Source organism: Apis laboriosa, unplaced genomic scaffold (genome assembly GCF_014066325.1).
Source record: "Apis laboriosa isolate Shangri-la unplaced genomic scaffold, ASM1406632v1 scaffold1_cov151, whole genome shotgun sequence".
In the NCBI taxonomy this organism is placed as follows: domain Eukaryota; kingdom Metazoa; phylum Arthropoda; class Insecta; order Hymenoptera; family Apidae; genus Apis; species Apis laboriosa.
Genome location: NW_025222279.1, coordinates 4095465 through 4112626, shown reverse-complemented (window position 1 = coordinate 4112626; position 17162 = coordinate 4095465). Strand labels below are relative to the sequence as shown.

Genomic DNA, 17162 nt, shown 5'->3' with positions numbered 1-17162 from the left:
CACACACGCGGATCCCTGTGGATGGTCGTTTACCCGCGGCCCTCGAGTGACGACCCCGCCCGCTTCAAGGACACCCCTGAACACACCGCAGCCTCGGACCAGAACCCGACCATCTTCAACGACGCGAGCGAGCGCGTATGCATCGCGCCATGACTATCTGGATTCCTGGTTGCATCCGTCGATGGGATAGCTCCGTTTCGAGCTTTACGCTTCGCTGATAAACTTGTGACGAATCTCTCTCGCGCGCCCCCTCTCCCTTCTCTCCGCGATTTCTTCCCGGTTTTTCGAAAGTATCGGAAAGAGATGAGGAGTAGATGGTAGTAAATTTTTTATTTACTTCCTTTTTTGAATGTTTTTTGATTCGTTTTGTGATTTTTCCAAGGATGGTGGAACCGTGGTTTTGATAGGCGTTTCCTTCCTTCCTTTTAGTTTAATTCAGTGTCTCTGAAATTTCTCGAAAGATGGTGAAACGAAGTAGAGAAACAGGTGAACTTTGTTTTATTGTAGAGCGTTATGTTAATGATTTATCGTTAAATAAATTTATCTTTTTTTGAAACGTAAAAGTAAAACTGTTCAAGCGCGGTGGTTAAGCCACGTATAATTTATTATTCAACCAAATTCGCCGGTGCGGCAAATAATTCTGATAAATTTCCAAATCTCTTGATCCGTCTCTCGAGGATTAAATAAAAATTTCTTTCAACACTGGCGACACTTCTTATTCAAAAACTCCGAGATCTCTTAACACGATCCCGACGCCGGAACGTTTTTTCATCCGAAATAGGATGCGCATTTTGATACGTCATCCCTCGTTCTTTTTTTGGTACCTCGTAATGGATGTTGATTCCACCTTAGAATATTTCTCACGTTTTAATCGAAAAACTCTCTCTTCTTCGTTTAGAAATCTTCTTAACGCGACTCCCCCATTTTATGCTATTTTTAGCCCTCGCAACGATATCTCGCGGATCCATATCCTCTTATGGATCCTCCCTTTCAAGTCTCCTCTTATCATCCTTGCGCTGTAAATTTAAGCTCTCTTGTTGCTCGAAATGCTTTTTTTCTCTTCAACATCATCGAGGATGATTTTTGCGATATTCACAGCGATGGGGAAAATTTAAATGGTCCAAGTTACGAATACCAAGTTTACCTCGATCAATAATTTGTCGTTCGAAACGTAATAACAATTGCGAATGATTCTAACGACCGAGATTATATCGATTATAATATAGATACGAATAAATGTTATTCGAGCATTTCAATAAGTAATTACATATAGATTTCCAAAATGAATCAATCAAATTGTTCTACATCTTTCAAATATATTTTACAATATCACTTAACGCCAATTTCTCTTAATAACAAACTTCTCTTGACAAACTTCGATCACTGAAATAAACGAATGTAATATATTAAAGGTTAAAAGAAGGGGGAAAGTATTATTTATCGTCTTCTCTAGGAAATATTAGAAATTCTTCGAAACTACTTCCTCGCGCGGTCTCCTCGAAAGGTCTTCGGGTGCAATTGTTACGACACTTTCATAAAAATCTATAATCGTAATCACACGTTACAAATATATATATATATCGGTGTTGAGATGTAATTGTTACGATACTTTAATAGAATACGTGGTAAAAGATCTGGGCGCGGTTTATATCGCCGCTAAATACCTTCCTTTACGATCGTTCCTGTATCATTTCCACCTATTATTACATCTGTTCCCTGTCAAGAAACGTGTCTTTGACGATGAACGTTTGACCCCCCTCTCTCCCACTTTATCACTCTCCTCCTCGACACACAACCTGGCCGATACGGTGGTAGTGACGGTGGTAATGGCCGCTCTTAACTCTGATTTATGGCGGTCAATAAAGAGATCATCCATAATACGAAGCGAGCCGCTTATTAAGCCTCGGTTGCCGATGTGTTTACGAACTTTGTTTCCTCGCTTCTATCCCTTCCTTTCCCTCCTCCGTGGCTGAGATCTCGAGCACCATTTCTTTTCTTTTTTTTTTTACGGGGCGAGTATCGGTTTTCTGGCGCACGCATGCAGCCAGGAATCGATTCACAGTCGTTGATTAGGGTAACGATTCCCTCTCTGTCGGAACAACACCTTTGCGGTGCATCCGTTTTAACCCCGTAATCTCGATTCCTAAGCTGAAATTGCACGGTCACGGACCGTGCCTCCTCCTCGTTGCGTGCCAACGATTGTAGAAACGATCACGATGCTCGAGCGTTCCACACTGCTCTTTTTTCTTCTTCTCTTTTCTTCTTCTCTAGGACCGTCGAATTGATATTCCTCTTTTATAGATGTACGTTGAAAATTTACTCGTTTAACGTGGAAAAATTTCGATTTCGTTGGTCGAAAGAAATTATTTTGTAGGAGACGAAATTGTTAAATTGTCGATCGAACGACGAAAGATTAAACTAAGAAACTTTTAAACGCGTAGATTTATTTTTCTTTTTTGGAATTTTTGGTAAAAAGTAGTTAGAAGATATTATTGTTCGTCCAGAATGAATTAAAATCAAATTTTTGTATATCTTTTAAGTGTATTTTACAAAATTAAGTCAAGTTAGCCAGCCTCTCGTCTTAATAACATCACAAACTTCGAAACTACTTCCTCATGTAAGCTCAAACTGTTGGAGTGTTTAATTGTTACGATACTTTCATAAAATTCGTAGTAGATTCGATTAAAATAAAAAGAAGAAAGTATTTTTTTCATCTTCTTTTTAGCAAATATTAGAAATTCTTCGAAACTACTTCCTCACACGGGTTCAAACTCTTGCAATGTTTGATTGTTACGATACTTTTATAAATTCCATAAAATTACTAAAATAGATTTGATTCCATTTTGACCATTGAAATGAATATTTCCATATATTACATAGGTTAAAATAAAAGAGAAAAAGTATTTTTTTCATCGTCTTCTTAAAAAATATTAGAAATTCTTCGAAACTACTTCCTCACGCAGGTTCAAACTATTGGAGTATTTGATTGTTACGATATTTCCATAAAATTCGTAGTAGATTCGATTAAAATAAAAGGAAGAAAGTATTTTTTTCATCTTCTTTTTAGCAAATATTAAAAATTCTTCGAAACTACTTTCTTACGCAGACTCTTAAAATGTTTGATTACGATACTTTCATAGATTCGATAAAATTACTAAAATAGATTTGATTCCATTTTGACCATTGAAATGAACATGTCCATATATTACATAGATTAAAATAAAAGAGAAAAAGTATTTTTTTCATCGTCTTCTTAAAAAATATTAGAAATTCTTCGAAACTACTTCCTCACGCAGGCTCAAACTATTGAGGGAGAAAAAAAAGGGAGAAAATATTTTTTTCATCGTCTTCTTAGAAAGAAATATTAGAAATATTATAAATCTTCGAACTACTTCTTCATGCGGGCTCAAACATTCTTGGAATGTTTGATTGTTACGATACTTTCATAAAATTCGTAGTAGATTCGATTAAAAAAAAAGAGAGAAAGTTTTTTTTTTCATCGTCTTCTTAGCAAATGTTAGAAATTCTTCGAAAATACTTCCTCACACAGGTTCAAACTCTTGAAGTGTTTGATTGTTACGATACTTTCATAGATTCGATAAAATTACTAAAATAGATTTGATTCCATTTTGACCATTGAAATGAGCATGTCCATATATTACATAGATTAAAATAAAAGGGAGAAAATATTTTTTTCATCGTCTTCTTCGAAACTACTTCTTCACACGGGTTCAAACATTCTTGAAGTGTTTAATTGTTACGATACTTCCATAAAATTCGTAATAGATTCGAGCGTATATTTACAAATAATGATTAACAAAATCAATAAAATAGATTTGATCCAATTTTGAGTTGGAAGATCCGTAAAGTCGTATCATCGCTTCCGTATAATAAGGTTCGATCGAATTGAAACGCATCTCGCAAGTTTGCCCTTAAGGTGCGACTGGCCGCACGATGTATCAATCACATAAGAGGCATCGATATCGATGCCACGGGCGATGGTAATGAGGGTTTAAACTTGACACCTTATTACAGACCGCCTCGATCTTCTCGTCTTCGAAATTGATTTAATGCGTGTCGTTCAACATACGCTTCCCATTATTTCGATCGCCTCGAATTCTTACGATAATCGTGACGATTTTCAAAAAAGTTGGCCCAGAGTTTTTTTAAAGATGTATCGAGCTTTTCTCTTTTTCTTTTTGATAATTTTAATTATTTAAATTTGAATTATTCGCCGAACAGAAATATCGAAATATTTCTTCTGTGAATTGTTACGCTTTTTTTTATATATATGGTTAAAGAAATTCTTCGAAACTACTTCTTCACGTGAGCTTAAACTGTTGGAGTATTTGCTACGATAAAATTCGTAATAGATTCGATAAAATTAATTAAATTCGATAAAATTAAAGAAATATTGAAATATCTTTTGTTACGCTTTCTTTATATATATATATAAGTGAGAACACGTAAAAATATCGGCGAAAAAAAGTTACGAGAGCGTAATTTTCAATTTCACAGAAGAAAATTTGTATAAGTATGCTCGTTTTTAAAATTTTAATCGAATAGAATATCGAATTGTCAGATAAGATATTGGATAATATAATGGAAAATAAAATAGGTTAGACGTAAGAGGATCGAGAAATATTCAAATATACTGAAATAAGTCAAAACTTTCCAAATCGAGATAAACATAAAATACAAAGTACAAAATATTTCGAACATCGTCAATCAATCGATACCTATAGCAAGGTGTTAATTAAGATCGTGAAAAGATATCGAGCTAGATTCGACGATCGATCGATAACGTTGATAACGTTGGTCCATTTGGATCGAGATAATATCGGCTGCGTTAAATTTCTATCGCCCCGATAGTCGATTAATCTTGGACCCAATCATCGCCTCGCCCATCCTACCGCCATTTATAAGGCCTCGATTCTAGAATTGAAGAAAGTAGAGTAGATAATTTGTTTGCCTTCGACGGTGATTGGATGAATCAGATTACGTTCTTTCTCTCTTCCTTTCTCCCAAGGAAACGATGGCAAATCGAGGGTTGGATTATGCGTGTAGTGATAAGATATTCTCTGATTTATCGGTTTTACGGGGGATATCGTTGATGGATATTTCGATAGCGTCAACAGCGATGAGTTATCATTCAAATTGAAATTTTTCTGGTCGTTTAAACGATAATCTTCTTTACTCGAGGGCTTCGAGAAGTCGAGGGATATGTCGCACACTTAATGTCAAATGATTCTCAAATTTTTGATTTTATTATAATTTATTTTAATTTTTTTTTTATAATTATAATTATAATTATAATAATTATAATGTATTTTTTTGTAATCTTGTTATAAATAATTGGCTTTGATACAACGTACTTGTAACTTGATGATCGATATTTCACGAACAGGTTTCAGTTTGTCGAAAAGTTATTATTATTTTTGAAAGTTTTAAACGTGGCGACTTTCTGCGGATGGATCGATCGTTTAAAAAAAGTGTAGACGAGGAAACGAGAAGTGATTGTTAACTACATATCGCGTAATATTTTATATTATTCGCAAACGTGAAGCACACGAGGTTATTTAATCGTCACGTGTTACCAAGCCTCCTAATGGACAAGTTAAATTTATAGTCGAGAAGATAGATGGCGCCACTTGTGCCACTAATTCGCACGCTTCGGTAAAATTCTGTGATCAAACGAATTGTCCATACACGTTTACTTACTACAATTATTACTCTTCGTAGTATCGCGCTTCGATATTCGACGAAACTGAAACAATTAAACGTCGTTGTTGAGCAATATTGATCCAGATTCATCTTCTGGAAAAACGTGGAGTGAATTCGATGGTTTGTCAATTGGTGGAAAGTTGGTTACACGGCGTATATGGTATTGTGAGATCTGAGACGTGCGAGGCCGTGGCTCGGTAGCGTTGGCATCCTGACCCCAGCCTCTTACTTACACAACGAGACCTTACCGTGGCGAGGTGATTTCCTGATGTACGCCTTCCTGTGTGACGTTACCGGTTACTTATTGAGAGAACTGGGCAATCGCGACGGGGATCGACGATTTATGGCATTCTTCGGCCGGGAATAAATTTCGAGGGAAACGCAACCGCGTTGTTGTGACACGCGCGACGATAACCCCGACCCTTAGAAAAGTATTTTAGGATGTTTCTTTATTTCGTGGAACGATGATCGGATACGTGAATCGATCGATAGTATAAACGATCACTCGAGATAATATTCTTGTGTCGATGGAGGGTGAATGGTCTCTGGTGGAGATGAAAGATTGAGATCATTTTTGCGGATCCTCGAAAATGTGTTTTTTTATTTGGAAAAGGATTTTAGAATTTTTCTTGTATTGATCTTAAATATTAATTTAAGGCATTCTTGTTAATGGCATTAATGAAGGGTGAATGTCTCGATCGGTGAAGGGTTGAGTATTTTTCTGAATTTTTCTTTTATATTTTGTCGATGATGATTGGATACCCGAATTGATAGTATAAAAAGTATATTCTTGCGTAAATATCTCGATGATGAAGTGAAGTATATTTGAAGAATCTTCGAAAACATATTTTATGTTTCTTATTTATTTTGTGATTGATGACAGTTTTGCTGAAATCATTCGGGAAGTTGCGTTAATATAAATCTTCTTCTCTCTTCCAATAAAGTAAGAATTTTGCGTTGTTTTATTTTGTTGAACGGGCGTCTATATGCTGAAATTGCTTGGATAATATTTCAGGATATTTGTGAACGAAGGATATATAAAGGATATATATATATATATATCTCGTGTCATAAGTCTCAATCAAGTCACTATACAACCGTCCATCATTCCGCAAACTTAACCCTCGAACCCTACTTCCCACGGGTAACTTCAAGAAAGAAGATGTGGGACAGAAGCTTCGAGCACTGTCCTAAATTCAAGGAAACGAAGAGAAAGGAAGAAAGAGAGAGAGAAAGAGATATAGAGAGAGAAGGATATTCCATGGCAACACACGATCAGCGATCAGGTTTAAGAAAAATCGCAATCCCTCCGTGTTCGATAATCCGTTAGCGTGATTATCCTATGATCAAAAGCACCGAAGTAAATCCGATATACACTATCGCTCAAAACTATCTGGTAACTCGAGTTCTTTGCAATAATCTTTGCAATAATATCGAAAAAATATCCCATAAAATTATCTAATATCGATTACTGCAATTTTAAATATTCCAAAGAGACCTAGAATATTACGTTTCTTAAAAATCCCTAGACACTCTAATTGGGAACGATCCAGTGATCCCTAGAAACTTTTAAAAGTTAATAAAACGAAACTGTAATATTGTCAATCGATCTTTATTAATCGTATTGATATTTGGATTTCCAAATTTTTATGCATCTTCATCCTCATCATCGAATTACAATTCTCTAAAAAAAAAAATTAATTTTTAAGAAACCTAGAATATTACGTTTCTTAAAAATCCCTAGACACTCTACTTGGGAACGATCCAGTGATCCCTAGAAACTTTTAAAAGTTAATAAAACGAAACTGTAATATTGTCAATCGATCTTTATTAATCGTCTTACTGAACTATCCGAATTTCCAAATTTCCAAATTTTTATGCATCTTCATCTTCATCATCGAATTACAATAAAAAAAAAAAATTAATTTTTAAGAAATCTAAAATATTACGTTTCTTAAAAATCCCTAGACACTCTACTTGGGAATGATCCAGTGATCCCTAGAAACTTTTAAAAGTTAATAAAACGAAACTGTAATATTGTCAATCGATCTTTATTAATCGTCTTATTGAACTTCCAAATTTCCAAATTTTTATGCATCTTCATCTTCATCATCGAATTACAATTTCCTATAAAAAAAAAGAAAAAAAAAAAAAGAATCCACTTTTGCCGCTGTTATAAGTCGAATAAAATACCCGGATACACGAAGATACGGCAACGAGGAATAGAAAAAGAGCGGGAAGGGGAGTCGCGGAGTGTAACGAAGGAAGGAGGAAGAGGGAAGATGGTGGAAACTTAATGCTCGTGGTACCGGCGCGCGCGGCCACGCCGCCGTGGAATGGTTATGGAGCCCGGCCCACGCAATCCGTGGGTCATGGACCATGATCTATGAAACACGCCGGAATGCCCCGTTATGCGCTAAAGTGCAAACTTGTTAGTCATAGAGTTGGTGTCGATGGGACATCGGGTCCCTCTCTTCTTCTCAGCTGCCCTCTCGATGCATCGACGCAACGAGTTCGTGCTCGAGGGAACACTTGTCCGAGGTGTGTACGCTCCTCTCTCTTTCTCCTTCTCTCCCTCTCCTCCTCCTTCTCTCCCTCTCCTCCTCCTTCTCTTCACCTCGTCGCCCTTTCTCGTCGCGTGGTCTATACCGTATATACCGCGATTCTTCTCTGCACCACGACACAGAAACGCGGACCGCATCTCCGTGACACGGCGACCGTGGGTCGTGGGGATGCCGTTATGCCCTAAAGTGCCGTTTCTCCCCCTCCCTCTCCTCTTTCCATCGGGCTTTCCTCTTCGTTTCGAATACCCACGGTGAGCTCTCGAGGATCCATCGGATTCTCGGCTCGCCAACTTCGAATCATTGGTGGATTCTTAAGTAAGGAATCGCGGAGGCTTTCGGTGATTCTCGAATTTGATGAATTTCGAATTTCGTGGAAAGGTAGAAGGAATTGTATTGGATCGAATCCTTTTCTTCTTTATTCATTTTACGTATAGCAATATCGATTTCGTCTCTAGAGGAAAGTTCCCAGAGTTTTATCTCTCAGAACAGTTACGTTAAGAAAAGTACGCTATCCATCGGATTTTCGGCTCGCCAACTTCGAATCATTGGTGGATTCTTAAGCGGAATCGCGGAGGCTTTCGGTGATTCTCGAATTTGGTGAATTTCAAGGGAGAATTGCATTGGATCGAATTCTTTTCTTCTTTATTCATTTTAAGTATAGCAATAATGATTTCGTCTCTAGAGAAAACTTCCAGAGTTCTATCTTTTGGAACAGTTTCTAAACGTTACAAAAAATACTATCCATCGGATTCTCGGCTCGCCAACTTCGAATCATTGGTGGATTCTTAAGTAAGGAATCGCGGAGGCTTTCGGTTTGATTCTCGAATTTGATGAATTTCGAATTTCGGAGGAAATGGAGAAGGAATTGCGCGATTATCTATCTAGACTCGTTATCTACTTATTATTGGATCGAATCCCTTTCTTCTTTATTCATTTTACGTACAGCAATAGCGATTTCAGCTTCCGTAAACGTTACGTTAAGAAAAATACGCCAACATTTTTCACCTTCCATAAACGTTCTCTTCCAAAGAGACCTAGAATATTACGTTTCTTTCTAAATATATATAAATATATAAATTATATAAATTCGGCGACAAATTCATACGGAAGCGGAAGAAGCTTATCGCTTGGAAACGCGTAACAACTCGAGCGCTATCTCTCTTCGAGGTGTGAAATAGTGAATCTCAGCCACGAGAGCGACACGTTTCACCGTGATGGTCCAATGTTTCTGTTCGAAGGAGACTTCGGCTCTTCTCCTTCGAACGAACGCTTTTATCGCGACCCACCAACGGATATCCGCGGAGTATCGCGACTTATGCTAATTAATGCCTCTGTCGAAAAATGTTAAGCTATTCGCGCGATCGTTTGCAACCTTGGAGGAATTCTTGTGTCACTCTGTTCGTCGCTAAAATTCGAAATTGTCTTTCCGGTCGGCAATTAACACTTGTCAAGTTAAATAAATAGAGACGCGGAATTTGTCTTCTCTCTTCACGATTATCTGTATATCCAGAAACGGGCACTGTCGATCAAGAAATTAACTTAACTTCTTCTAAATTGTATATATATAATTATATTATAAACGATTATATCGTTTCTCTAAATCTAAAATTATCAGTGAGTTTAAAATTATACTTCATTGATTGGTCAATTTGGAAGAAAACGCTCATCCAAAAGGACGATCTGTATCCAAACCTCGACGCATTAGCGTATTTCCTTATAATACGCGTAATTACGATTTAATTTACAAATACAATTTCTTATTCGAGTAGTTAACAATCTTAAATATCCAGCGAGACTTCTTTCCAGCAGATGAAAACAATAGCAGTTAATAAAACAATCAGACAACGAAATTAAAGAATGAAATGAAATCAGAATCCGGAACAAATCGATGGATTATACGTACAATTGAAATATATATCTATAACAACACCGTCGTCAAAGTTCCAAAGAATCCTCTATATATATATATATATATACACATACATATACTTCGATTGGAGATTCCTCCGGCTGGCACAGATAGCCAGAGATGATCGGTCGAGACAGGTGCGAGCCAGGGACGGAATAATAAAGCTTAGCTAATGAACAGCCACCGTCGCGAACCGTGAAGAATACCCGTCCGGTGTTAATAATTACAGCGTGTTTACGGTGGTAACACGTGCGCGCTGAGAGGAGAGGAGACGTCTGCCACGACGTTTGCGTGCCAGGAGCCTCCGCCCAGCCTGCCACCACGCGCAACATTATGTACCCCCGTGTAATTACAAAGCGTACCACATGTGCACGGGTGCGTGCCTGTTTCCCTGTTATCCTACCGCGGGGTTTAGTTGAAAATCGAGCCGGCGATTACCGTGCAGAACGATCCAAGTTAACGAGCCGGGGGGGAGGAGAGGGGGGGGGGACGGCAGGCGGCGGGGTATCGTTCCGCGGATAACTTCGAGTGAGAACGTCTGTTTGGAAAAAAGGATTGGTTGTTCAAAAAGGGGAGGGGAGGGGAGGGGAGGGGAGGGAGGCTCTCTCCTCGAGAGAGATTTAAGCGGACGGATCGGGCAGATTCTTTTAGGAATTTTTTATTCGAGGTCTCGAGCTCTCGACGAATGTAAGTTTGGGTATTTTTTTTTTTTTTTTTTTTTTTTTTTTTTTTTGGAAAATTTTTACTCTAATAGGATGAAGTTTTATCATTGTAATGGAATAATTTTGAAAATAAGTTTTCGGGGAATTTTTATTTTGGGATGAAGAGATGCGTATTCGGAGTTAGAGTTTGTGGGGGATGAAGATCTGAAAGTGGATCTTTTTTATTAATTGATATTTGTTGGTTTTTAAAATGTGTTGTTTTAATTCGAAAGATATTTTTTTTATTGTGTATTCTGAATGAAATTGGAAAGGTTTTTTGAGACTGTAATATCTGAGAGATTTTACAATTTTTCAATTTTTCAATATTTGAAGTTGTTTCGAATTAAATTTAATTAAATTCTTGTTAAGTTTCAAGCTTTGGTAATTTTTTCAGATTAGTCTGAAAAATTTGCAGAAACGGATATAATAAGGAAAGGAATATAATTATTGCTTGTACAATTTTTTTAATCGTGTAACTGGATCTATATTGGATCTGTTAAATGGATCCATGAATAGAGAAATAATTTAGATAGAATTCGGATCGAAACAAACGATCATTCAAGTTCTTCTGTCTCGTTAAATTGTGATCGAGATACAGATTCTTGATAAAGAAAAAAGTAATCGATTTCTTTCTGATACCATTTGAACTTCACGTATGCATAATGAACATTTGCAATCAATTTTGAATTGGTATTCTTTATTTTGTGTATTAAATTCTTAAACTATTGAAATTTTTCCTTCCTTCCTATAAATTATTACTCTTTTCTTTTTCAAATACTTATTTCTTCAGATACGATTTAAATATTATCTACAATTCTAAAATAATTAATCCTCATACTACACGTTGCATACTATCACCTAGTGACAAATCTAGTTACTTACACCGCATCGATTTCACCAAAGTTTCCTCTATATAAAAAGAAGGGCCATGAATTCTCTCTAGCTCCCCCCCAAGGAAGACTTCGTTATTGTAAATTTGCTATCGCCGCGAGGAGGAGAACGAGGTTGTGGGAAAGCACCTCGCCACGTGAGATCTCAGCGTTTACGGCTCTCGAAGTGGTCTCTAGTGAAATTTTGATGAATCAACCAATTGGAAAAATTTCGACGTCTAATCCTCTTTCTGAAAATGTTACGATTTGAGAATTTGAAACATTGGACAATTTCGATGTAGCGAGAATACAAAATTTTTATATTTAATTTTAAATCATTAAAGATTCCACGATTGAATTTTTTCAGTAATCACACTATTTCTAACATTCCAATTCTGAATTTGAAGAGTATTTCGAACCAAGATCCTTAACCAGTCCACTATTTTGCCAACAATCGTCGACACTTTGAACTACTTTTAAGATCTTTCATCATCAAAATTATATCCTAAATCAAGCTGTACTTTGCACACATAAGATATTATATTCTCTCCTATATATAACCTTCCTCAAAGAGAAGGAACGTTTCTTATCTCACAGTTACACACCCACGTCGACGTTCCCTCTGTTGATCGGTCTGTGAACGCCTTTCCAATATATTATGGAAGATTTGTCGTTCCGGTAATTAGCCATAACTCGTCGACTACGAAGCCATTTTCCTCTTTCGATAAATTCCTCTTCCCCTCAACCCTCCCTCCTCAACCAAGTGGGATCGATCCATTTTAATTAGAGTAACCGATTATTTATTCCGCGATAAGTTGGCGTGGAACGTTGCGTTTCAATTAATCGATTTCTCGACACTCGAGAAATTTATTTAACGTAACGATTCCTTCCTTGGCCGGAGGTCGTTCCTCCGCGTCCTAATTACGATCATTTTTTTTTTTCTTTTTTTTTTTACCTTGAGTGATGGTTGAGGATGTTGGAGGAGGTTGGAGATGGAGAGGGCCTGATCGAGCGATTTGATTGATTGGTGGGGTAAAATGTGGTATTTGAGAGTTAATAAAATAATCGGTGCAAAATTTGGAATGATAAAAGAAAATTTTAATTGCAATATAATAATACATTCAAAATTGTTATAAATATAGAAGAAGAGATAGATAGAAGTTTTTATTATATATTTTGCAATATTGAATTTTTCAAAAGTAATTTATTTAAGATACGATGGATAAAGTGTATATTTTATTTAAAAAAATTATTATGGTGTTACTTCATACATCTAGATATATATTATAGATCATCTGTGTTTTAAAATTTATCGAAATAATTTCTGATTTTATCTTTCAAATAATAGATATATATTTATAGAATTCCATAACGAATTTCACAGTATTTCGCAACATAGTTTGTCTATAATTCATTTCAAATTATATATATATATATATCTTTATATATTCTTCTTCTTTAAATTTTCACGAGCATAATTTATTGTCGAGTCGATAATTTGAGTCGAAGTTAAGAAATTGCATAATGCATGCATGTTAGAATCTTTATAGATATAAAATAAAATTGATATACAGCCGAGATATTCCATAATTTTCCACACTAATTTGATTCCATTTATCTACCTTAATCGCTTAATAATCTTGGCAAATGGGATTAAGATAACGAATGACGGTAGACAACGTGTTTTAACTGCATTTACAGTGGTAAATAAGAAAGAGGTATTCTGTCTGTTTTTTTTTTTTTTTTTTTTTTNNNNTTTTTTTTTTTTTTTTTTCCATTATTGTTTATGACGATATTATTAAATTAGCTTGTTATTTTGATTATCAGCTATCGTTGAGAATTGTAGATACAGATTGGTTATCTATAAGTTGACATGTATAAGATGATACATGATGAAAAGGAAAGGATACACGAGCAGATAAAAGAGGGTTAATTAAATACTTGAACATTTGATTTAACGTCGATATTTCATTTGTACAGATTTTTAAGATAGAAATAATACGTATAATATTTCTGTAAATAATAAATAATTTGCATTCGAATTGCAAATGAAACCAATTAACAAATATTTATGTCATATATAATTTTAATACGTTATTTTTTAATCACCAAAAATTGTAATTATTTTATTTCTCGAATCTTTCATCAGATGTGAACAATGATTCGAGACAAAATCGCAAGATATTTTACAAATTTTATTTTATTTTTTCTTTTTTTTTTTTTTCGAAAGATACATTTAACGAAGGAAACCGGAAATATTAAGCTTGACAGCCCCTTATTGTTTTAAAGTTCGCAACTCGGTGTGGTGGGTCGACGTCCTTATCCAGACCGTAGTGACTGAAATATGCATAATCTTGCCAGATGACTGATACGTGACACAGCTGCCTTTTCATTTATTCATCCACCCTTCCTATCGCGGGTTTTACGTCGGCCGCGACGATCCACTTCGCGATGCAATTTTAGAGATAGAGCCGTCCGTTTAATTACCCATCGCACTCCATTTTGTCGTGGAGGAGGCATTTGTCGCGGAGGACAAATTTCGCGGTACTTAACCTTCAACGTTTAATCCTGGCTCGTGCTCTTCAGCAACTTCGTTGGCTTGGAAATGGATTTTTACGAAATCGAAATTACTTTCATCGAATTAATTGTAATTAATTATCGAAATAAGAGAAAGTGAAATAAGTGAATGAAGTGAATAATAAAATTAGAACAACGCTACGAAAAAATAGTTTTTATCGTAAAATACTATTTTTTTTAACTATAAAATCAAATGATATATTTTATAATGTACGCATTTCTGCTTTTCAATCGAGTTTCCAATATTTAAAAAAAAAAAGAAAAAAAGTAATCTTACGAAAGAAACAAATTAAAATTAAAACGTAATCATCCATCGATCATAATTTATCTATTTAATCTAACCTTTCTTTTCTTTTTTTTTTTTTTCTTTGTTACAGAATGGAGACGTTCCAAGAAGCTGGTGTTCAGATGTTGAAAGAGTTCAGGGCGCTTCTTCAACACTCGCCACTGCCTCTACCCGGTACACGACTTCTTCAGTTGCTGGCTTTGAACATGTTCGCCATCGAGTCGACCCAGCTGAAAGGTGAGTCGTCGATATTTCTCTTTTTTTTCTTCTTTGTTCCTCCTCTTCATTTGATCATCCCCTCCCCCCCCCCCCCTTTCTTTCTCTCGTCGATTTTCCGTCACGAAGCACGACGACTACGAGGGGGAATTTTCTTCTTTTCCCGGCGAAACGTGGAGAATGGAGATGGAGAGTTTTTGAAATTCGCGGCTATTATCGTGGAATTATTCATGCAGGGGGGAAGGTTACAGGTGTGAATTATGTGTTACGTTACGGATGGAATCGATACGTTTGCCGATTCGCGATTTGAATTTAGATGGATTTTCGCGCGCCGAAGTGCGTGAAGTTTCGCATTATATATACAGTTGAGGGTTCAAGGAATATGTTCAGGAATCTTCAATTTTTTTTCATTTCATTTCGAGAATTCTGTTCTTTATTTATAATATAATCTTCGATCTTTTCACGACTATTGAATTAAAATAATTTTGCTTCCAAGAAGTTGAATTTTTTAGTTTTAACGTGTATCTTTCGAATCCACTTATTCGAACTTTTATTGTTTAAACGAAAGATCAAAAGTAGAGGATAATCGGTTCTATGTTATGTCTTTTTACGTTTCGTTTGACTATTGAATTAAAATAACCATAGTCTTCTACTTTGTATAAATAATTTCAGTCTGTCGTTGAGGTTGAATTTTTTAGTTTTAACGTATATCTTCCGATATCCTCGAATTCGTTTATTCTGAACTTTTATTGTTTAAACGAAAGATCAAAAGTAGAGGATAATCGGTTCTATGCTATGTCTTTGGTCTTTTTACTTTGTACAAATAATTTCAGTCTGTCGTTGAGGTGTCTTGCTTTCAGGAAGTTGAATTTTTTAGTTTTAATATTTTTTTAGTTTTAATATATATCTTTCGATATCTTCGAATCTTATACGATTGGAATATTGATCTTTTGATGGGAGAGAAAATAACCTAAGGTTCTATGATTCGAATTAGATATATGAGGAAATTCGAACCCTGAACTTTTATTGTTTGAACGAAGGATCAAAAGCAGTAGAGGATAATCGATTTCTATGGTACGCTATATAAGTAAATATCGCGTAAAAATGTCATCCAATCCCACAATTAATCCACATCTTTGGAACTCTCCCGTAAAAATTTCATTTCTAATCAATATAAAATTTCACAAAGTTATCGTACTTCTCACGTTCCAAACACGACGTCTCATCGTCGCTTGAACTCCACAATCGATCTCCAAACGAAGCTTTAACTTCTCTTCATAAAAAAATCCATTTCTACGAAAAAAAAAAAAAAAAAGAAAAAAACGCTGATAAATAACAAGATGGTCGCGTATTTGATCGATAAAAGGCGCAGGGGATGGGGAGAAAGAGAGAGGCAGAGAAGAAAGTTGTTACGACAACGTTGTAACAGGCAGTTTAGATCGAATCTCTTTCACGGCCACGGCCGTTCTCTCGTTGTTTAATGTTGGCTACGGCTTTATTGTTTCACGTCGTTCTGTCGCCGCTTGGCGGAAAGGCGAACAGCCGCGATAAATCAGAATAACGACTACGCCTTCTGCCAAAACCCATTCGAATTCAATCCTCTCGCTATCGTGGCGCGGGGATCTCTTCGTTTTCAGAGAGGCGCAACCCGTCGATACAAATTGCTCTTCGTCTCGTACATCTTTTATCGAATTGTGTAGTGTGCGTTATAAACCAGATTTTTACATCATGTCAAATTATAGGTTTTTAAAAATTCGATTCAAAATTCTTCGCTCATTGTTACTGCCATTGATGACAATTGTCACAATTCGTTTAATTTTTATTTTTTTATTTTTTTTATTTTTTATCGAATTTTTATTTTTATTTGTTTATCGAATTGTAGTATGCTTTATAAAACAGATTTTTTTATCATCATATCAAATGATCGATTTCAAAAATTCGATTCAAAATTCTTCGCTCATTGTTACTGCCATTGGTGACAATTGCCACAATTCGTGTTTAATTTTTATCTTTTTATTTTTTTATCAAATTGTAGTATGCTTTATAAACCAGATTTTTACATCATGTCAAATTATAGGTTTTTAAAAATTCGATTCAAAATTCTTCGCTCATTGTTACTGCCATTGGTGACAATTGTCACAATTCGTGTTTAATTTTTATTTTTGTATTTTTTTTATTTTTTATCGAATTTTTATTTTTATTTTTTTTTATCGAATTGTAGTATGCTTTATAAAACAGATTTTTTTATCATCATATCAAATGATCGATTTCAAAAATTCGATTCAAAATTCTTCGCTCATTGTTACTGCCATTGGT

General features: G+C 35.6%; 1 protein-coding gene across 3 annotated transcripts in view; it reads left to right on the top strand.

The window, feature by feature from the left end:
- Nucleotides 1–17162, top strand: part of LOC122712259 (telomerase-binding protein EST1A-like) — a 134076-nt gene that overhangs the window by 12657 nt on the left and 104257 nt on the right. For all 3 annotated transcript variants that reach the window (XM_043931760.1, XM_043931761.1, XM_043931758.1), the window contains one exon: nucleotides 14722–14867. In XM_043931760.1, coding sequence (XP_043787695.1) covers nucleotides 14722–14867 — 146 coding nt within the window. The remainder of the gene's footprint in view (nucleotides 1–14721; nucleotides 14868–17162) is intronic.